This window comes from Scyliorhinus torazame, chromosome 3 (assembly GCF_047496885.1).
Source record: "Scyliorhinus torazame isolate Kashiwa2021f chromosome 3, sScyTor2.1, whole genome shotgun sequence".
Classification (NCBI taxonomy): Eukaryota; Metazoa; Chordata; class Chondrichthyes; order Carcharhiniformes; family Scyliorhinidae; genus Scyliorhinus; species Scyliorhinus torazame.
In genome coordinates, this window is record NC_092709.1 from 199,274,306 (window position 1) to 199,297,759 (window position 23,454).

General features: G+C 46.5%; 1 protein-coding gene across 1 annotated transcript in view; it reads right to left on the reverse strand.

Annotated features, from left to right (window-relative positions):
• The window catches only part of cnga1b (cyclic nucleotide gated channel subunit alpha 1b), a 109,379-nt gene that overhangs the window by 22,958 nt on the left and 62,967 nt on the right, over positions 1-23,454 (reverse strand). The window contains exons 2-6 of the mRNA XM_072497935.1: positions 21,467-21,596; positions 14,883-14,945; positions 13,776-13,826; positions 13,501-13,680; positions 7,076-7,183 (exon numbers count right to left, since the gene is read on the reverse strand). Of these exons, the coding sequence (XP_072354036.1) occupies positions 7,076-7,183; positions 13,501-13,680; positions 13,776-13,826; positions 14,883-14,945; positions 21,467-21,570 (506 nt within the window). The 5' untranslated portion in view covers positions 21,571-21,596. The remainder of the gene's footprint in view (positions 1-7,075; positions 7,184-13,500; positions 13,681-13,775; positions 13,827-14,882; positions 14,946-21,466; positions 21,597-23,454) is intronic.

A 23,454-nucleotide genomic window follows, 5' to 3' on the forward strand; every position in this document is an offset into this window, starting at 1 on the left:
CGGCACTGTTGTGCTTTCTTGGTCGTTGGATTGACATGGATGGACCAGGACAGATTGTTGGTGTAGGAATTTGAAGCTGCCAACCATCTCCACCTCGGCACCATTGATGCAGACAGGGGCATGGATGACACTTCACTTCCTGAAGTCAATGACCAGCTCCTTAGCTTTGCTGACGTTGAGGGAGAGATTGTTGTTGTTACACCACGCCACTAGGTTCTCTAACTCCCTCCTGTATTCTGGCTCATCGGTGTTCGAGATTCGACCCACTATGGTTGTGTCATCAGCAAACCTGTAGTTGGAGTTGGAGCCAAATTTTGCCACGCAGTCGTGTGTGCATAGGGAGTATAGTAGGGGGCTAAGAACGCAGCCTTGCGGGGCCCCTGTATTGAGGACTATCATGGAGGAGGTGTTGTTGTTTATCCTCACTGATTGTGGTCCAAGGGTCAGGAAGTCAAGGATCCAGTTGCAGAAGTTCTAGGTTTTGGAGCTTGAAGATGTTACAGCCCCTTGTTCTTAAACTCTCAACAGAACGTCTACAATCAAATTATTTTGATGACCATTATGAACAATTTTCAGTGTAATTGCTGCAGCATCAGACTCCATGACAACAGCCTTTGAGTCTTGGTTTCACATTTTTCTCGGAACACCAGGCTTATGGTTTGTATAATCTAGCACCTGGGTTTTGCACTCTTCACGTTGCTTTTAAAACTTGTCTTGGACTTTTTCAGTCAGAACCCTGGATTAGCATTCATGAGGGATCCAAAGGTTTTACCATTTGTTTGGTCAGATGGCAAACTTTGTCAAGAACAACATTGCTGGTTGTCGGAAGACCATATGACTTCTGGATACTGGTGGCTGTTAATTGGGATTCGAGGAGAAATCCCATGACATATTGCTTCTTGCCTTCTGCATTCAGCAATTTCCTTTGTTCTTCCTGAAAGCCAGACAATAAATTGTCTTCAGGATTTTCACTTTTTACAACAAACTCGGAACCACTATGTTCAGTTTTTAACTCCTGATCTCCATTTTCTTCCCTGCATGTCTTTTAATGTCCAAGTCTTTGAAAAATATTACAATCAGCCAAACACTGAATCATCCTTCATGACAATAGAATTCACCTGTTCATGTTTAATTTCAGGATACTTTTCAACTTTAATTTCTTTGCATGATTTCACCCTTTAGTTTTCTTTTACAGGCAATGCAGATTTAACACAGCTTCAATTTGTGTAGGCAGTTCATTCTTCTGCCGAGTAAAATCCTCTTTGGATGCATTAAAAATTTAATTCAGGTTATACCAATGTTCGGCTTAGAAAGCTTCATACTCCTTTTTATTTAATTGACAAATTGTGGTAAACCACTGTTGCCCCTATATTAGATGATGTATGGTAGGACCTGTACTACAGGCACGATGGTAGTCCCTGCCTGCTGGCTCCGCCCAGTAGGTGGAGTATAAATATGTGTGTCCTCCGTGCAGCAGCCATTTTGCCAGCTGCTGTGGGAGGCCACACATCTTAGAGCAATAAAGCCTCAGTTGTATTCAACTCTCATCTTTGTGCAATTGATCGTGCATCAATTTATTGCTCTAAGATTTTCAGAAGATGGACCTCTGTATCAAGCCAGATCGCCTGCAGCTGGATCCGCAATCAAGCGACGCCAAAACGGACTTTCAGCACTGGCTAGCTTGTTTCGAGGCGTACATCAACTCGGTGCCAAGCCCTGTTCCGGAGCCTCAGAAAATACAGATACTGTACTTGAGGTTGACCTCCAATGTCTTTCCGCTAATCCAGGACGTGTCAAACTACGCCGAAGCTATGACGCTACTCAAAGAAAATTACGCCAAGAAAACGAACACGCTCTTCGCCAGGCACGTACTCGCCACTCGCTCTCAACTCCCTGGTGAGTCCATAGAAGACTTCTGTCGGGCCCTAATCCCACTAGTCCGGGACTGTGACTGTCAGGCCATTACGGCCATGGAACATTCAAACCTCCTTATGCGGGACGCTTTTGTTACGGGGATTGGGTCGGACCTCATACGCCAGCGACTTCTAGAGGGGGCCATGCTCGATCTCACAGAGACAAAGAAGCTAGCGCTCTCTATAATGGTTGCCTCGCGCAATAGCCAGGCCTACACCCCAGCCGCGCGGCCCACCCTTCCTACGCATCGTGGACCTCACAGACGGCCGCCACAGCGGGGCCTTACCAAGCCAATACACCTGCGCCACGCACCAGCCAGTGAACCCTGATGTTACTTTTGCGGCCAGCAGCAACACCCCCGCCAACGCAGCTCGGCCAGCACTGCCCTTTGTAAGGCTTGCGGTAAGAAGGGGCACTTCGCCGCGGTTTGCCAGGCTTGCGCAGTCGCTGCTATTGCCCCCACCCCCTCGTTTACGGACAATGGGCACCAAAATCTTCACCTCCCCGGACCACGTGTAGCCAGTGGGCACCGCCATCTACTCCTCCTCAAACCACGCGCGGCCAGTGGGCACCGCCATCTTCCCCTCCGTGCAACACATGCGGCCCATGGGCGCTGCCATCTTTTTCAACCCCCGCCACGTGCGGCCCATGGTCGCCGCCATTTTGTCCTCCCCAAGATCTTTAGGTGCCGCCATCTTGTCTCCCTCATGGGCACATGGGCACCACCAGCGTTCCAGGACCCGTGCCCCCCGGGCACCCCATCATCCGACACCAGCGACGACCAACCACGACTCGCCTCAGTGACCATTGACCAGTCTTGTCCGCACAACCTGGCAACCGCATCGACCAGTGTTAAAATCGACTGACACGTGACCTCTTGCCTGCTGGACTTCGGGAGCACCGGGATACGGTAAGGCGCTGCTCCCTTGCGGTACACCCCGCCAATCAAAGAATTTCCCTGACCTCCGGATCCCATTCCGTGGTGATCCGGGGGTACTGTACGGTCACACTCACTGTCCAGGGTGTAGAATTCAGCGGCTTCCTCCTCTACGCCCTCCCTAATCTCTGCGCTGCCCTACTACTCGGCCTGGACTTCCAGTGTAACCTTCAGAGCCTAACCCTGAAATTCGGCGGACCCCCTACCACCCCTTACTGTGTGCGGCCTCGCGACCCTAAAGATCGATCCACCTTCCCTATTCGCAAATCGAATTGCAAACCCGTCGCCACCAGGAGCAGACGGTACAGCACCCAGGACAGGACCTTCATCAGGTCCGAGGTCCAGCGGCTGCATCAGGAAGGCATCAGCGAGGCCAGCAACAGCCCCTGGAGAGCCCAAGTGGTAGTAGTTAAAACTGGGGAGAAACACAGAATAGTCGTGGACTACAGCCAGACCATCAATCGGTACACACAGCTCGAGGCGTACCCCCTCCCACGCATATCTGATTTGGTCAATCAGATTGCACAATACCGGGTCTTCTCAACAGTAGACCTCAAATCCGCCTACCACCAGCTCCCCATCCGTAAAGCGGACCGTCCATACACTGCCTTTGAGGCAGACGGTCACCTCTACCACTTCCTCAGGGTTCCCTTCGGCGTCACCAACGGGGTCTCGGTCTTCCAAAGGGAGATGGACTGAATGGTCGACCGGTACGGTTTTCGGGCCACCTTTCCGTGCCTATCACCATCAACATCACCATCTGCGGCCATGATCAGCAGGACCACGATGCCAACCTTGCCAAATTTCTCCACACCGCCACTCTCCTAAACCTCACCTACAACAAGGAGAAGTGCGTGTTCAGCATGAACCGCTTAGCCATCCTCGGTTATGTGGTCCAGAACGGAGTTCTGGGGCCCGATCCCGACCGCATGTGCCCCCTTATGGAGCTCCCCCTCCCCCACTGCCGCAAGGCCCTCAAACGCTGCCTGGGGTTCTTTTCATACTACGTCCAGCGGGTCCCAAACTATGCGGACAAGGCCCGCCCACTCATATAGTCCACCCATTGGAGGCTACACATCTTAGAGCAATAAAGCCTCAGTTGTATTCAACTCTCGTCTTTGTGCAATTGATTGTGCATCACAAATGTTCTGAATTTGTTTCTTGTACTCCCAATGCAGTAGAGCTGTGTTTAACTCCACTATATCAAAAGCGATTACTTTTTCATTTTGAGGTCTTAAAGAACATGTATGCTTCCTCACAATGCTATATTGTCCGCTGGATTCAGATTTTCCACTCTCTTTGCAATCATGTTTTCCCTCGGTTTCATCATTAATTTTGAATACTGTTGCCAGTTGCTTTGTCTCACCTTGTTCACGCTTTTCCTGCTTGTAAAATTCAGGCAGCTTTAATTTGTCTCTTACTTCCATTGACATTTACTTTTCAGCCTTATGTTCCAAGGTCAATTTTGAATTAGCAAGCTTAGTTTCTGACTCCTTGAACACAGTTTTATTAAAAATCTTGGGCGACATTCTCTGTTAGCCGAAATCGAGGCGTGCAATCGGACGGAGAATAGGTCCTGATGCCAAAATGGCGGAAGGCGGCAGTTGGATGTTGAATTGCGATGCTCCGTCACCTCGCAAACACCGTCAATGCGATGCATGCCTCGCGTACTCTGATCACCGTTTGCATATCATTAGTGGGCCCACCCGCGATTCTCCACCTCCAATGAGCCGAGTTCCTGACGGCGTGGTCCACATCGGCTCTCAACAATCGTGAACCTGACGTGGTGACTGCTGAGAGAGAGGGGGGGGCATACGGTCAGTGTCCAGCACCGCCATACTTTGCCGATAGTCATGCCGCTGGCCGGTGGGCTTCTGTCAAGGAAGGGGAGAGTAGTGGGGGGTAGCCATGAGGTGGGCTGTGGGCCGCATGCCGCTGACAGCCTGCTTTAAACCTAGTGCCCCCTGGATGCCCTCTGGCCCCAGCCGACCCATCAGTTGTATGGGCGCTCCAACACTTTTCAGCTTTGATAAATATGTGTCTGGGGAGTGTATGTTTATGCGCGGCTGAAGCTTGTCAACCCTGCAAGTGTCCATCACGGACCCGGTGAATCCTGCACCGTTTGTCATGGGATTCGATGGTGTTCCACGTGGTGCAGGTGCTGGCCGCTCACCAGTAGCGGAAACGGTGCAGGTGCCGATTTTCCTGTCGTAGAATTCCACGGATTCTCTGCTGCCGTCAACATTTAGTCGCAGAAACGGACAATCCGGCCCATTATTTCTAACTGCAGGTTTACAGAACGTCGGGTGCTCTTTCATGTCACCCAGCTTTCCCTGTACAGTTTCAATTTCAACACCCTCAATGGGCTTTCCCCAAACCACTGGAGATAGCAATATCTTATCCCCAGAGAAGTTATTTCCTAATAAGAAACCTACGCTGTCAATCGGCAAATTAGAAATAACACCGACAATTACAGGACCGCCACCTAAGACACATATTAAAATAACTTTATATAGAGGCAGGGTAAATAGCTCCATCAATCCCTAGGACTAATAACTTAGTTTGGGGGGAAGGTCAAGTAATTGGCTATCATCCATGACTGTGTCACCCCTGTATCCCTAAGGATAACAATTGAGTTGTCTGCCTCAGTGAACAAAAGCCGGATCATTTTGTCCTCAAATAGAAAACACCTATAATTTCCTGCACTCTCATTCACTGTATCAGAAAGCCCGACTTGGTGATGCGACAAGGCCATTGAAATTCGTGAGAGGCCTCTCGCAATATTTACAACACTCGAAACTCGTGAGATTCCGTTGAATCCCAGGCCATGCCTGGGAGACATCGCAGGGCGCTGTTTAGTACTGGTCTACAGAAACGTGGACCAGGTATAACAGCACCTAGGGGGTGGTCACCCAAACCACTGGAGACCCCCGGTATCGGGCTCTGGGCAGGCTGGTACCCTGGTGCCAGGCTGGGAGGGTCATTGTCAGGGTGTCAGGCTGGCAGTGCCATGGTGCCTGGCTGTCAGGTTGCCCATGCCAGGGGCCAGGCCCAGGGTGCCTTGCTCATAAGAGGTAGGATGAGGGGGGCTGAGGAGATAAGTTGGATGTAGTGATGGGGGAGGTGGGGGAATTCCATAATGCATTATTCTTTATTAATGCAGAGTAGGTCAGGAGTCCTATCTAACACCACGTTTCCTCTCAGAGTTTTACAAGTGCGATTATCATTCGTAAGGCACACTTCTACAAATTCTAACTCCCTTGTGTCATAGCGTCCTAATGGTGTAGCTTTATAGAGTTTCTTTTCAACTGATCAACCGTTAAAATGGTTCATGGTTTGGCTATTTCCAGTTCTTTCACATCTCTAAGCTATTTCTTGGATTTGCAGGTTTTTGACCATTTTAGCCAGCTCACACATTACCTCCAACAACTCCTGTGCCCTTTTCTGCCAAACAGAAACTCTGGCCTGTTCCTGAAAGTTACATCTCACAAGATTTAACGTGTTCTTTCTGTCTCTGACCACTTTCTCTTTGTGTCTGCATCTGTGTGCTGATCATCATCTCCTTCAAGTTCTTTAATCTTTACAGCAGCAGCTTCTTTGTCTGTCTTCTGTGTCTACCAGTGACATGGAACCTGTATCTTATCTTCATCCTTTCAGTACTGCTCCCAGTTCACGGTGTCGCAGATCACATGGGCCCGTATTTCTTATTCCCCAAGAAAATTATAATTGATCCCTTTACCATTGATACAAATGGTTAAAAATCAAATTCAAACATTCATAAAAACAATTACAGATTCCACAAACATTTTAAAGAATTAACATTTTTTTCTCACTGTATTGTTTCCAGGTCAAAGGTCATCACAGGTTATAGACAACTGTGCCCTGAGTCAGATCCTAAAAGATGCCTTGAAGCATTCTAGAAATAATTAATACTCCATTCCACCTTGTTCCCCAGGCCAACATATGTCACCTCCCATAGTGATGCGACTTAGATGGGAGGATTACATAAAGTCAGAATCGGGACGGGAATCTCCATCACCGGGCGAACCCGGCCGAAGATTCCCGCCCGAGGTCAATGGATTTTTCCATTGTCGGCGTCTCGCCCAAGATCTTCTTATGGTGGGTAAGTCGGGAGAATTCAGCCCACAATCACCATTAAATACTCCACCATGTCACCATAACATTTATACTATGCCATTTGACAATTTATTTTGATCATCCTACCTAGCTATGACCATTGTCCAGTTGTACATTACAGGCATTGTAATTATCAGGAGCCAGTTGTAGTATATGTTCCCTGCTGGGTCAAGAATGGGAACCATCTTCTCGAACCTGAACACAAAATGTACAGAACAGAAATAAAGACAATCTCATTAGCATAATATGCATGAACATACATGACCATATAAAAATGATGTGATTTGAAAGAGGAAAGCTACATTGAACTTAGTATTTCCTAAAAAAAAATACATTTTCGTGGCAGCACTCTCAAGTGACAACTGTCCAACAATTCCAATGTTTGTATTTGTCAACCATATGCATCAAAATGAACGGACAGTTCATACTTCAGATTGCTTTAATATCTTCTGTTTGCAATGGAAGTGAGAATCTTAATTATCTGAAAATCTCCAAAATTACTATTTCAGTGAAAATATATTCATGGACAGATCAAATCCGTGGGCCTGAAATGTTAAAATGGCAGGACTTGGCCAACTCTAGTTGACGCTCTAATATTTTACGCTCAAATGAGCATTGATTGGCAGTAGGAGGGACTTCTCCCTCTTACTCATGCGGGGGCCCCACCTTGGAGAGCTACCGGTCAACCTGATTGGCCAGCAGTTATCCAGTCGCTGCAGCAACAGTACTGTGCTGGCCGGACAAAGAACTTCACCAGAAGGCCTGAGACCAAGTCCAGAATGCAAGGAAAACTTAAGTGTCAGGGTCCCAGGGCAGGTCGCGTAGGGAGGACCTGGGGATGTGTGAGGGGGGGATGGGTGTTCCGTGTGGGAGGGAGGTCTGGAGGTCACTTGGTGTTCAGGTGGGGGCACCCCCAGTCAGAAAGGGACTTCTGATGGAGGCAGACCTTACCGCCCAGGATTTAACCTGGATTATTTCTGGCCTTGCTCCATGGATCTTCAATTCGCTCGCTAGTCTCAAAATTGAGGCTGGGTGGGAAATGGTCCTTAATTGACCATTAATTGGACACTCTTAAGGGTCTCAATAGGGGCAAGTGTAACTTCCCATCTGAGGGCTAGCCTGCCTCAGCATAAAAATCACTGCGAGGGCTAGGAGGGTGGGCTTGCCCCTGCAATTTCACGCTCTGTCTAAAACCCGCCAGGTGTTGGGGTGGGGAGGAGCGTGAAATTCTGGCCATGGTTTTCTTTTACGGGGTTTGGTAAAAGTTGTCAGTAAATTATGCTTCACTGTTACTATAACAATCAGTAAAACAATTATTAGAAATATGTGAGTAAGGGCAGCACGGTGGTGCAGTGGTTAGCCCTGCAGCCTCACGGTGCCGAGGTCCCAGGTTTGATCCCGGCTCTGGGTCACTGTCCGTGTGGAGTTTGAACATTCTCCCCGTGTTTGCATGGGTTTCACCCCCATAACCCAAAGATGTGAAGGGTAGGTGCATTGGCCACGCTAAATTGTCCCTTAATTGGAAAAAATGAATTGGGTACCCTAAATTTATTTTTAAAATAGAAATATATGAGTAGTTATGATAACCCTTAACAAGCCATAATATAGATTACATTTTTCCTCGTTCATGCGTTGATCCTAAAAGAATAACAGAAAAGGCACAGAAGAAACATAATAAGAAAAGGGGCGTAATTCTCCGGTATCGGCGCGATGTCCGCCGACTGGCGCCCAAAACGGCGCAAATGCATCGCGCCGCCCCAAAGGCGCGGAATGCTCCGCATTGTGGGGGGCCGAGCCCCAACCTTAAGGGGCTAGGCCCGCGCCGGATGAATTTCCGCCCCGCCAGCTGGCGGAAAAGGCCTTTGGTGCCCCGCCAGCTGGCGCGGAAATGACATCTCCGGGCGGCGCATGCGCGGGAGCGTTAGCGGCCGCTGACGGCATTCCCGCGCATGCACAGTGGAGGAAGTCTCTTCCGCCTCGGCCATGGTGGAGACCGTGGCGAAGGCGGAAGGAAAAGAGTGCCCCCACGGCACAGGCCCGCCCGCGGATCGGTGGGCCCCAATCGGGGGCCAGGCCACCGTGAGGGCACCCCCCCCCGGGGTGCGATTCCCGCCCCCGCCGAATATCCGGTGCCGGAGAATTCGGCAACTGGCGGGGACGGGATTCACGCCAGCCCCCGGCGATTCTCCGACCCGGCGGGGGGGTCGGAGAATCTCGCCCAAGGTCAGAAAATCTAAAAATATAACAGCAAGGAGAAGCATGGGAAATTCATGCTAAATTATAAATGTACACGGGGAACTTAATTTGTTTGAAAAAATCCTGCAGGCACAAGTGGAAAATGCAAAGTTTAATCATTCCAATACAACAGAATTGCAGGCAAAACGGTGAAGCGATTGTTAGAAACCTCTGACGCAGTTCCTGCCAAATTAGGTTGGCCAATGAGAAAGGTTGCCAAATTAGGTTGGCCATTAGAGGCCCGAGGCAGGAGCAGGCAAGATAGGAGACTGGATTTTCACTATCACGGTGGGAAGCTCAAGCTGGGAACTGTTCTGATTGGCAAACCCACCAAATGGCCCGTCACATGTAATTTTCACTTCAGAAAGGCAGTGGCCAGGTCCAGTCAGGCCCAGCAATCCCAGAAGCAGATTGATGGTGGCCAGCGTGGGTGGGCGAGTGTTTATTTGGGCTAGTTAGAAAGCCCTCATTGTCCCCATTGTTCTAAATACTGTTAGGTCCTCTAGACTACAGTCTTCACACCCCCTCATTCTCCCACCAATCTACATTCCCCATCCCTGCAATCCAACCACATTGACAGTGGGGGATTTAGAGATGGTAATGCTATTGAGGGCAGGATTTACCAGCTGTTTATGCCGGTGGGAAATTACGCTACCACACCGGCATACGGGTTTCCTGGCGGCGAGGGGTGCTGTAAACTGGAAATCGCGTTGACAGCAGCGAGACCGGTAGATCCCGCTGGCGCGCCGCCGCCCCCGCCAAAAAACATGAGGTGGACTGGGCGGTGAATCCTGTCCTGAATGTCAGGAGGAGATGGTTAACTTTTCTCTTGCCGCAGATGGGTCATTTTATAAATGTTACTTGCCAATTCTCAGCAATTGGAGTCTTTTTTCATGTTTAAATGGTTAGGGATTTAATTAACTTCGGATCCTGGCACTTAAACTGACACCCTTCAAGAGCATTTACTTCATAAATGTGTGACTCTGCAGTCACAAACAGTACAGGTTAAGGCATTTGGAACTGCAAAAATTGAGTCATTTGAATTCAGCACTAGTTTCAAATGGTCCTGCTGAGTTTGAGTTTCCCACCTGTGTGATTCATGCCCACCTCCTTTCCCTGCTGCTAGAAACTGGATCTGTTGGAAATGGAGTCAAGTTTCCGCATCTGGGTCCCATCTGCCATCTTTAAAGAACTCTGACATTGCCCCAACGCCACCTAAATCTGGCCCCGAGCCTCTGATGTTGAGATTTCTGCCTCATCAAGCCATTTGCTGCCGAGGAGCTCAGTCAGTATTTGGAAACCTGAAAGGTCCACCACTAGCCAAAGCTGTGGTGCTGTGAACCAGGTTGGTTCACAGGTGTCTCCCTGTGCACCCTGCCCCCAGACTCTCTGGGAGCAGCAGGAGATTCTCCTCCAGTGAGATGGCAAGAGACAAGCTCCCCAATTTGCCAAGAAGGCCTAGATGGAAATGGTGGTCATGGTCAGCAGCTGTGCGGTCGAAAGTTCTGACTACATAAGCAGACGAGATTGAATGATTTTTTACATTCTGTAAGAGTGAGTAAGGAAGACACCTGGTAATTGGAGCAACATCTATGGCAGGCTATACATTAGATAGTGCTGGAAGGTGTCTGTCTGGTGTGTCAAAGTTTGGTACACTAATGGCTGTAGTGCCAAATGCAGTCCTGACACACAGCTGGGGTGTGTAAAATGGTAAGGGTAGATAGAGGGGAACCAATGGTGCCATGCGCATTTCATAAATACTATTCGTAAGTGTCAAAGGTTATTGGGTACAGGAAGAATGTGGATTTGAAGCCACAATCAGATCAGCCATGATCCTATTGAATGGCGAAGCAGACCAAAGGGCCTGAATGGCCTTCTCCGGCTCCTAATTCATCTGGTGCTATGTATGTATGTGACTGCGTCTTCTCCACCCCTCTGTCAGTTCCACTAGTGCCTCAGCATTCTGCAGCGATGGAGGAGGCTCCTGTCACTGTGCAGGAGTCTGGACCCTCATGCCCTCGGGTAATCAGAGGTCGACCGACAGAGGCATCCACACCAATGGGGTATCAGAGCCAGCAGCCTGCTTTCAGCACAACTGGCAGCAATAGGGGACTACCAAGGCGCAGCAGTCAGGAATAAAATGAGAAAATATTCATTAGCACTAAAAGGCCACCACAGGTGATATATATTTGTGTAACATGAGTGTGCTGTTGAATAAATACACTTTTTTGAATTGTTGCTTCCCACTAGATGTTGGTGTCATGCCGGCCTGCAACTGACTGAAATTCTCTCCCTGAATCTTTGAATGATTATGATGGGAAAGCGGTAGGGCACCAGAGGATGCAATGAGGTGTTGGTTAATGCTCTTGCTTGCCTCTGTAGGGATTTTCCATGAGGCCTGTGGCACCCTACTGGAAATTTCTCTGGATCAGTGCTTCCCTGGTACCCATTGCTCCAAGAAACCTTTGCCTTGCCAGCTCCTCCAAATGGGCCTGTGGCTCTTCAGGTTCATCATCAGAATTGGTATTGGACTCCTCCTTTGACGTTTCACAGTGTTCTTCCAAGTTATCTTCCTTCAAATTCTCACCCCGAGGAAGAGCAAGAAAACAACAACAATTATGGGACACTCAAACTGGTGAATACTGCAGAGAACCTGCAGACCAGTCCAGATACCAAAGCTCGTCTTTAATCATCCTTTTGATGGTAGCCCTTGCAGAGGCATGGTTGGCTTTCCTCAGCAGGGGTTTGGTTTGAGGATGTCTAATTGGCGTCATCAGTCACATTTTAAATGGATATTGTATATCCTCCACTGCCATCCAGTCTTGCGGAGGCTGGGGTGGAGGTGGTGGTGTGGGGTAAAATGCCTTGGCACCTGGGAATTCTAGAATATGTAGGAACCTTGACAACTTTCAGAATTCCGTCACAAATCTTGAAAGCCTGTTTCTGATAATTCACATAAGCTGTACATTAAATAGGTGATAGCTCTTCCGTTTCACAAAAGCCCCGAGATGCCCCACAGGTGCCTTTATTGCCACATATACAATCAATAGTACCATATTTGGAAAGCCAGGGATTACCCCAAAGCTTCTTGCTCACTTGCTTGGCTCTCCTAGTAAACTTGATGAAGGTCTCATCCCTCCGAATAATTCATCGGTCACAAGTTTTATGCATTGGCAGGCAACAGATTATAACACTCCATAGAGATTCGCCGTACGACCCTGGAATGACCCAGAAGTGTAAAGGTTCAGGATTAGCGGTCACTTTTAAAGCGACATGTATCAGGTGTCCCCCACAGCATTTTGAGGCAATATCTGCGCCAACCATTTTGCGAAAGAAAACGTCTGGCACCCTTGAAAGGTGAAGCCTTCTTCTAAATTGTGCCTCAGTCATGTGCAGGCAATTGGAGCACTCTCTGTAGATTCTGCCAGCAGGGGAGTGACACCTACACTGTCCTATTCTTCCATGCAACCTTCAATGCCATTCAACCCTTTCATCAGTTGCTGCTCTTTCTTGGTGGCTAAATATGTTGCTGCTGCTACGACTAACTGGCCTCCTCTCCCTCCACCACAATCCCCATTTACGTGAGTGAGGATGTCAGAGGTGCAATCATACTGTTTTAAAGCACACTCTGTCGGAGATTTCATGAAGCGATAAACCTCTGGAGATGTGCGGATCATGTGACAATGGACAACACTACTCTTGATAACAGCCACCGAAGAACAAAATCCAAGTTGGATCATCTGATCACATGGTGTTTGATCACATGACATCTGATCATGTACTATCTGGTCACATGATACTTTCTCACAGGTTTGCAAACATTATTACATTTACCTTATAAAGGTTGGGATCCTAACTTGCTTGCAGCTTCGTGTGAGAAGTTCTGGGAACCAGAAAGCTGCTTGTGAGTGGGCAAAGGAAGTGCTGAGACATAAGCCAGAGACTAAAATCTCAACTTTTCCCTATTGCTAGCAGCATTGCTCAGGAGATAAGTCTACTCATTCTTGTTTCTCTGATGCTTTTCTGCTTTAAATGAGTTGATGTTTCAACTTACAGTAGTTCCTAAGCTTGCTTACTGATTTTGTGATTGTGAGATTTAAAGGGATGCCTTATTGAAAAAAACTGCACTATTAAGTATTTTGGTAATTAATCACCATTGTTTTTCTTGCAGTGTCTGTCTTAAGTTTTATGACAAACAGGTGGTTGCTATGAATTATGTTTCCATATCCATACAAATACTGCCAAACTCTAATGAGCTAAAAGTTAAACACACTTACTTTTCCAAAATATCCTTTACATCATCTTTCTTGTCATCTTTCTTTTCATCTTTCTTCTCGTCTTTCTTCTCATCTTTCTTCTCATCCTTATCTTTTTCCCCTGCCTTTGCCTTACTCTTGTCTTTATCTTTTTTCTTTTCTTTATCCTTTTTCTTTTCTCCTTTTTTGCCATCAGATTTACTGTAAAACAGATTGAAATTAAGCACTTGTATAGGAAGGAGGGAAATAAAGGTTGTTTAAATAAATAAAAAGGAAATGAGTTATTTTCCACTTACCCCTTTTTTTCTTTTTTGCTCTTTTTGGATTCTTTATTTTTTTCTTTCTCGCTAAGAAAGAAGATGTTTTTATCATTCATCCTGTCATAATCTCATGTAAAATTATATCAAGAGTTTATCTGTGCCCAAATTCACAAAGCTGCAATGTTTCTCATTTTTCTTTAAATGTTAATATTGTCTGAAGTTTATAAGAAAAACTTACATTTATAAAGGCTCTTTCCTGATTTCAAGACATTTCTAAGCATTTTACAGCCAATTATGTATTTCTGGACTGTAGTCACCATTGAAATGTCAATTTGTGTACAGCTAGCTCCCACAGTAAGTAATGAAAATTACCAGATCGTTTGTTAGAGGTGTTGGTTGAGGGATAATTATTGGCCATAGCACCAGAAGAAACTTTCCTACTCTTCTGCAAATAGTGCCGTAGAATCGGAGGCACGGTGGTTAGCACTGCTGCCTCACAGGGCATTATCAACCACATTGCTGTGGGTCTGGAGTCACTTGTAGGCCTAAAGGATATTAGTGAACCAGATGGGTTTTTATGACTATTGACAATGGTTTCATGGTCATCATTAGACGTTTAATTCCAGATTCTTATTGAATTTAAATTCCACCAACTGCCCTGGCGGGATTCGAACCCAGGTCCCCAGAGCATTACCCTGAATCTCTGGATCAATAGTTAAGGGACAGTACCACTACACCAACAACTCCCCAGGGGTAGGAAGTGGGCCTAGGTAGTATGCTCTTTCAGAGGGTCGGTGCAGACTCGATGGGCCAAAAGGCCTCCTTCTTCACTGTAGGAATTCTATGTCAAGTTACCATGTACATCGATGATAAGTTACTTCTATGATCTTGCATGTATGTGAGAGGGCAGACAGGGTTAATATATTATCCAAAAGACCTCTGATAATGCAGCCCTCGCTAAGTACTGAACCAAAGTTTTGGTATAGGTTACATACTGAAGTATCTGAAATGGAGTTTGGGATCAAAACCTTTTATCTCAGAGACAAGAGAGCCAAATCTGACATTCATGTATTTTCGTAAACTGTATTAAATGCACAATGGCAAAACTGTTATCCTGATTTAGAAATCCAACTTTATACTTACTCATCATTGTTATTGCTGTTGTTAATGTTAGACATCTGCATGTCATCAGCAAGGGTCTGGTTCCTAAGCAACAGCATAATGGTTAGAAATAAAGTTAATTTAAAACAAACTTTACAATTCGGTAATGGAGAACATTCTCTTGAGTATGTTGATCTGAAACAACCTAATCTGTATGTATGAATATTGGGTAGCCCACAACAAGATAATTTGAAGCGAGTGATTATGTTAGGAATGTAAATTAAGTTTTGTATGGCAGAGATCATAATTTGGTAAGGTTGACTGTGACCTTTAGCTTTCTGTGCTGTTGCTCAATGAAATTCAGGACAAATTGGATTCCCAATAGACAAATATAATATATAGTGTACGCTGGAAATCTGAAATAAATCCAATAGGGTGTATTTATAATGCTCTTGGTCTGGGAATGACCATTCGCAGCATCAAGAGCTCATGAAACTGCATGGGCTGGATTTTATGTGCCACCCATGAGCAGGGAAACAGGTGGCGGACAGGTAAATTAAGGCACCATGTCATCAGGGGTGTGCCCACTGCTGGCCCACATACTCAAGCCCACCACAATTTTGCAGGAGGTGGGTGAGGCGTCACGTGGGCTGCCGACTCATGGCCCATCTGAGGTCTTTAAGTGGGCAATTAATTCCCAATAAAGGGCCTCATCCCTCTGACGTTCCAATTTAATGGGTGGAGGGAGAGATCTGTGTCCAGCATGTAACCTCCTGCAATATTGGCAGTGGCCACCGAGCCAGGTGTGATGCAAAGCCGATGGCCTCTCCGATTGGCCAGCAGCTATTTCCGGTGGGATTTCCCCCTGGAACAGGATAGAAGTCTCACCTTACACTGATTCAAGGACCAGCATCCAAAGATTTAAAGTGGGTCAAGCTGGCCAAGCAAAGGTGAACTCATCTCTGACATTTACACTGGGGATGGATCCCACCCTGAGCATATAATCCAGCCCCATGTAACAGCGGAGAGTACAACAGCAGGTGTGATTGTATATCAGAGAATGGTGATGCCCAAATAAGAAGTGAGTACCATACATAGAAAATGTAATACTTTACAGATGTTCAGCTAATCTATTAGTGTGACACATACTATTATAAAAGAGTAATACATGTCCTTAGTGGCCATTATATAAAGCTAGTGGTTTTATTCACCACACAATTTATCTTAAAAATTAAATACATTTAGACAAACAGTCAGATGTACACATTGATTACCAGACTGATTATGTATTCAACTGCAAAATCCTGTACTTAGTTATTTAGAATGGATGTATTTCATGCTTTTCCCCAACACATCTTATAGCTTATGACTAGCTATCAGTTTCTAAAAACGGACCAATATCTCCCAGGAACTGAAAATCTGAGTCCAGATTTATACTGTATACAGTCACTTCATTGCAGTGTTAATGTAAGCCTACTTGTGACACTAATAAAGATTATTATTATCTGTCCAGCTGTCATTAAACCTAATTGCAGCTGACCATTTACATGAACGGCCATGTTTTTTCACAGCTTCTGAAGGCAGAAATTGAAACATATTTGATAAACTCCTTGGGCAGGTTTATTTGCTGGTTAAACAATATCTAAATCTAAAGAGCACAGGCTCTGTATATACACAGACGACTGCTTCAGTGGCTGGATTCTCCCCATTCGAACCCTTCAGTGCTCATGCTCAGCAGATCATGCATGGGAGGGCATCTTATTTATATGGAGTAGGGTCGTAAATCATTATTGATGCATTTTGGTGGATTCAAGATCCATGCGGCATTGCCCCCAGAAATAATAGATTACCCACCCAATAACCAATCAGATTGGCCATCAGGCTCCTTTGAGTTCGAGCAGTTGGTGAGCGGATGCTGACATCACAGAGAGAAGGGTGGGGGGGGGGGGGGGCAAAAAGGACACCATTGGGTAGGGGAGTCCAGCACTGCAAGGATGCCCCATCACAGGGTGTTCAAATTGTACGCTTGCTGGCCTGCAAAGTACTCCTATTATTACTGGCCCTAGAAAAGTGAAATGAAGGCACTTCCCACTTCCTTTCACCAGCTTGGAATTTTCAAGATCTAGGAATCCTGGTTTGTAGGTGTTAACAATAAAATTTGAGTTAAAATGCTGACTCATGGGCCAAGACTTTCACCTCTCTGTTGTGACAAACATAGCAGGACTGCCCCAAAATTTCACCCGATTTCAGCATTTCCCATTTTTCAGGGGGCATTTCACGGATGCAGGGTTTATGGAGGCAGCTATCCAGTTAAATCATCAGTTGCCTCCACTGAAGTGGGATTCTGATAGGCCAGGAATATTGAGACCTGAAGTGTACAGATTAGGCAGTAAGAATAGGTCTGAACTCCATGGATTTGTTTGGATACCTCTTTGAAGAGGGAAGTACCCCTTAGGATCCAGTTCTGGTATTTTTCTGATGGAGATAAAGTGCTCTTTGGAATTATTAAAAATAGGAAACAAATAGTGCATAAACCCACTACTGTCAAGCTCATTGAAACTGTCAAAGATCTGACAAAATCAACTGTCAAAACTGTTAGAAGCACCAGTCAAGAAGTCCTATCAAAGGAAGATGTCAAGAGGAACTGTCAAAAGCACCTGCCAAAAAGAGCTATCAAGCTGTCAAGGCATTTAAAAGTCCTACCCTTTAAATCTTTGAAAAAAATGTTTGAATGTTAAAAAACAGATTGCTTACTATTTTACTCCATTGACATAAACCTGAGGGTTTCGATTACTAGATTGATGCTGCATGGCTGGTTCCATACCATTCTTTATTACAGTAGGGTGGCTTTCAGGGTTTGAGTGCCAACTACAAGTGGTTGATTTTCACAGTAAGTTAATTGCAGTGTTAATGTAAGCCTTATGTGACAATAATAAAAATTATTATTATTATAGACACTTTGATATGGGACTATAACTTATAGTGCTTGTTGTCATCAGGAATTGTGCACTTGAATGAGATGTTTGGTTTTATATGGCTTCATTTAGTTGGAGGAGTAAATGTTTTTTTTGTGAAAGTGTTTTCTGTATAGTGAAGCCTGCAATAGACACTTAGAACTGTTTTTTTATCTAATCTCTGCATGGGTTCTGACGTCTTCCAATGGTGGATGCTGAGTGAAGGTCTGTAAAGAGCTATTGAGGTGGATGGGGGTCATGGCTTAGCATGGGGGTAATAGGTAATAGGCTGTTGGATGGGGGGGGGCAAAGCTTGAATATGGGCATGTGTGCCATGGGGATTGACTTGGGCATAACTTTGCATGGTACATGAGGTGCCAAGGAGTAGATGGGGGCCAGGAGGTTCCATGGATGGGGCATGGGGAGTGTGTGGGAGGGTGATGGGAATGTGGGCTGGAGGTTTGTTTCTTGTTTATTTTTATATTTTGGACAGCGTGCTGGAGTGCCAAGTCATGCTTTCCGATCAGCCCACCTCTGCAAGCAGCTTCTTCCTCGATTCTTCCGGGGTCATCAGCACCGTCTTCTAATTCAATCCGCCCCCACCTGACGAAAATCCAACATCAGGGCAGCCATTTTTAAAGGGTGGGTTTGCGGAGCTGGAAATTCCCCCACCTCTACCCATCTAGCCCGGAATGAAAACCTGGGCTACGGGGTTCGATTCGCCATTTGGGAGACTATTCTCCAGGTGGAACTGAATCACATGCAATTCACGTTCACGCTGGGAGCACTTTTCTGGCCCCAGTCAGATCCCAGCATACCCCGGAGTACCACTCTGGGGAAAACACCAACGCTTCAACACTGCTGTAACCTGCACCATCCATCATCGCAGAGACTTTCACCTCGGTGGGAAATGTTAGTGATGAGGCTCCTGGATCACCTTTTGATGCGCACGTCACACATGTTGCAGCACATCAGGTGGAAGTAGGGATGCCCTAGGGAGGGGACAGTTGGAGGGCTGCCCAATCCCAGGAAATAGCTGTAGTCTAGACAGGTATCGCGTTTCTGGAACGTTTGATCTCATCACTGATGGAGATGCAGAGCCAGAATCTACAGGAGGGGATGTCAGCAGCTTTCCAGGGCCAGGTATAGCTGGAGGAGTCTAACCGCCTTCAGGCACAGGAAATGTTGCCGACAATGTGTGGGACCCAGGCCAACACTGAAAGGGTGGCATCCGTGGTGGAAAACCATGGGCAAGAAGTCAGAGCCAAGTGTCATGGCGTCCAAGGCTTGGGGCGCACTGTGCCTCTGATGGCTGAGGCGCAGGACAGGAAAGCCCAGTCACAGGGGGACATGTCCCGGGCACAGACGGGCATTGCAACAGCACTCCAGAGCTTGGCCCTGTCACAATGGTTCATGGCTAAGGGCATCAAGAACATTGGCTGGATGCTGACTGACCTTGGCCAGCCACAGAGGGGCATGTCACATGCACAGGGGGCATGACCAAAGCAGTGAAGGACGTAACAGAGGGACATGTGTCACTCACTGAGATACCTGACCCAGTCTCAGTGCGACACCTTTGTGGACATCGAGACAATGGCTCAGACGAGGGTGGGCCTCCAAGAATGGCAGTGCCAGGTGATGGTGGCAACTCCAGAGCTCAGCCCGGCATCACCCCGTCCCATGGAGTAGCCCAAGTGCCAGCAGGCATCCCGAGGGTGGAAAAAGTGATGGGGCCCATGCCAGTGCCTTCATCAGGGCAGGTGCTGGAAAACCTCAGCACTTCCGAATCCATCTCCCCTCCCTACCTGACACTGGCATTGACACGTCATCACCTGTGACACCCAGAAGTCATCCGAGTCCATCCAGGCCCATGCCCTTCAGAGGACGGCTGCATAGGGCATCAGAGAGCAGAGGGTGAGACATGCAGCAAGCTGCCTCTACTTCTGATGAGCTGTCTGGGGTAAAACTAGGAGGAGCTGTAGGCCATGCAAGATAAGGAAGGTAGATGACACTTAAGTTGGCACGGATGTAGTAGATAGACGATAGTTAGGCGTTAGGGCACACCATTGTACAGAGTAAACATTAAACACTTTTGCACCACCAGTCCAACCTGCATCTAACCTCTGTCTGATGGGTGTGAAGCATGGGCTGAGCCTGGGTGTAGAACATCTGCCGGGTGGGAAGGAAGTGGTGTGGAGGTTGGGGTGGGGCAGGGCACCCATTTATACATGAATGTCCCAGATGGTGTCATCCTCAGCAAGAAGTGGCAGGACATGAGGCAGCAGCATGAACCACCTTGTATGACAGCAGCCCAGTGAGTGAAACCCCAATTTTTTGCTCCACACAACATTCTCTGCCCGATCACGATTCTCGCTGCCGGAGGAGAATCCACCACATGGTATTAGTGAACAATCCATCTCTTGAGAGCCAATCGTTTCCACAACTCCACTGACCTGCTCCTGTTAGAACCTGGCTTCCGGTAGAGTGGGATGTAGTTTCCTGCATTTTTATTTTTAACCACTGCTCCCCCCCCCCCACCGCCATGAGCCTTCTCCCCGCCCACGCTGGGGAGATACTCCCAATGTTTCTTACAGTCTTTGGAAACAAATAACTGTTTTATGAACACTTAAGTTTATCTGAGAAAGTAAACTGTCAGATACTCCACATTAAAGCTGTTGGCAGTTTGCACATAAGAGTTCAGATGCTTTATTCCAAAATTAAAGATTAAAGACCACAACTCGAGCTACAGACTGGTTTCCTGGTACAACTATTAACTTTCACATTAAAAATAAATTAACTGAGATTTTAACAAATGGAGCGAATTACATTCAGGTAATCTCCACGTCTATTTGTCAAGCTATATGCATAATGTTAACTTGGCAGCACGGTAGCACAGTGGTTAGCACTATGGCTTCACAGCACCAGGGTCCCAGGTTCAATTCCCGGCTTGGGTCACTGTCTGTGCGGAGTCTGCACGTTCTCCCTGGGTTTGCATGGGTTTCCTCCGGTGCTCCGGTTTCCTCCCACAAGTCCCGAAAGACGTGCTCGGTAGGTGAATTGGACATTCTGAATTCTCCCTCAGTGTACCCAAACAGGTGCCGGAATGTGGTGACTAGGGGCTTTTCACAGTAACTACATTGCAGTGTAAATGTAAGCCTACTTGTGACTATAAAGATTATTTATTTAACTCATCTCTCAGCCTTGGAGGAAGATATTATATGATTAACTAAGGAACAAAGACTTTGTGCGTCTTTGGCCCAGGAACACACGGATAGATTTTACAAGGTCTGCTGGTTCTATGTGGTTGGCATGTGTGCAAAACCTGCAGACAATCTCGGGTGTCAGATGTATTTTCCAGGCAAGAGTTCTTACTTCATTTTTCACTTTTCAATGATAGATGGACAGACAATAAAGACTTTAAAGAAACATACTTTCATCATGCTTTTAACACTTACAGATAATGCTTGAAAAGGATATCAAAATAATGTATTGTACAAAATTAGTGGAAGTGTGCATTTTTCTTCAGAATTGCATACAGTCAAGTGTATAAAAAGAGTCATTCTTTCACTTGACAGAACCTTTTATGTAATGTATGTTTCATAATGAAACTTCTCTGAAATAACAATATTCCTGATACAAGAAGATACCTCAACTTTCAATATTCAGTCGTACCTGCTTTGTCCATTCTCCATCTGCTCCATCTCGTCTTCTGCAGGATGGATAGCTACTCGGGGAATCCGTAGGTAGCTCTGGTGTGTATTAATCAGAGCTGCCATCTTGATGACTAAGGTGGTTCCCAACCCTGGAAAGGAACAAGGCAAATTAAGAGATAGTTACAGCTTCAAAATGTATCTTTTACAATTGGCACATATGTTATTGTTGCACAAACTAGAGTTCTTCATTCAAATTTTTCTACAATGCAAGTGAATCATTTTCAGAAAATAGGATAATCTTTTTTTATTCATTTAGGAGACGTGAGCACCAATTGTTGCCCATCCCTAGTTTTCTTTGAGAAGGTGGTGGTGAGCTGCTTTCTTGAAGCACTGCCGTCCATGTGATGTAGGTACACTCACAGGGCTGGGGTAGCACAGCAGCACAGTGGTTAGCACTGTTGCTTCACAGCACCTGGAACCCGGGTTCGATTCCCGGCTTGGGTCACTGTGTGTGGAGTCTGCACGTTCTCCCCGTGTCTGCGTGAGTTTCTTCCGGGTGCTCCGGTTTCCTCCCACAAATCCCAAAAGACGTGCTGTTAGGTGAATTGGACAGTCTGAATTCTCCATCTGTGTACCCGAACCGGCGCCGGAATTTGGCGACTAGAGGATTGTCAAGTAACTTCATTGAAGTGTTAATGTAAACCTACTTGTGACAATAATAATGATTATTATTATGATTAGGGAGAAAGTTCTAGAATTTTGACCCAGCAATATATTTCTAAGCCAAGATGGTTAGTATGTGAGTATCTTGGAAAGGAATCTCCAGGTGGTATTGCTCTTGTACTTCAAGATGATAATGATTGCAGGTTTGAAAGGTGCTGCCTAAGGCATCTTAGGCATCTGGTAGAACACTGCTGCCACTGTTAATCATTGGTGGAGGGAGTGAACGTTTGTGGAAGGGGTACCAATCAGTTGGGTTGCTTTGTCCTGGATGGGGTTGAGCTTTTGAGTGTTTAGTATTCAATTACACTCTTGAATTGTGCCTTGTAGATGGTAAACAGCCTTTGCGGAGTCAGGAGGTGAATTACTTGCCACATAATTCCTAGCCTTTGACCTGCTCTTCTAGCCACAGTATATACATGGCTAGTCCAGTTCAGTTTCTGGCCAATGGTAACCTCCAGGATGTTTCTAGTGGGGTCATTGAGATGATTAGATTCTCTCTTTGTTGGAGATGGCCATTGCCTGGCACTTGTGTGGTGCAAAAATTACTTGCCACTTTTCAGCCCAAGCCTGGATATTGTCCAGGTCTTGCTGCATTTAGACATGGACTGCTTCATTATCTGTGGAGTTGCAATGGGTACTGAACATTGTGCAGTCATAAGCAAACATCCCCACTCTGACGTTGTGATGGAAGGAAGGTCATTGTCATTGTTGAAGCAGCTGAAGATGGTTGGGCCTAGGACACTACCTGGAGAACTCATGCAGTGATGCCCTGGAATTGAGACAATTGACCTTCAACCACCACAACCATCTTCCTTTGTGCCAGGTAAGACTCCAACCAGTAGAGAGTTTCCCCACTGATTCCCATTGACTCTCGTTTAGCTAGGGCTCCTTGATGCCCCAGTCGGTCAAATGCTGCCTTGATGTCAATGGCTGTCATTCTCGCCTCACTTCTGGAATTTAGTTCTTTTGTCCATGTTTGTACAAGGCTGAAATGAAGTCAGAGGCTGAGTGACCCTGGCAGAACCTAAAACTGAGCATCAATGCGAGTTATTGCAAAGAAAGTGCCACTTGATAGGCTTGTTGATGACCTCTTCCATCACTCTACTGATGATAGAGAGTAGATTGATGGGACGGTAATTGGCCGGGTTGGATTTGTCCTGCTTTTTATGTACAAGATATACTTGGGCAGTTCTCCACATTGTCAGGCAGATGCCAATGCTGTAGCTGTATTGGAACAGCTTGGCTAGGGGGGCAGCATGTTCTGGAGCACATGTCTTAAGTACT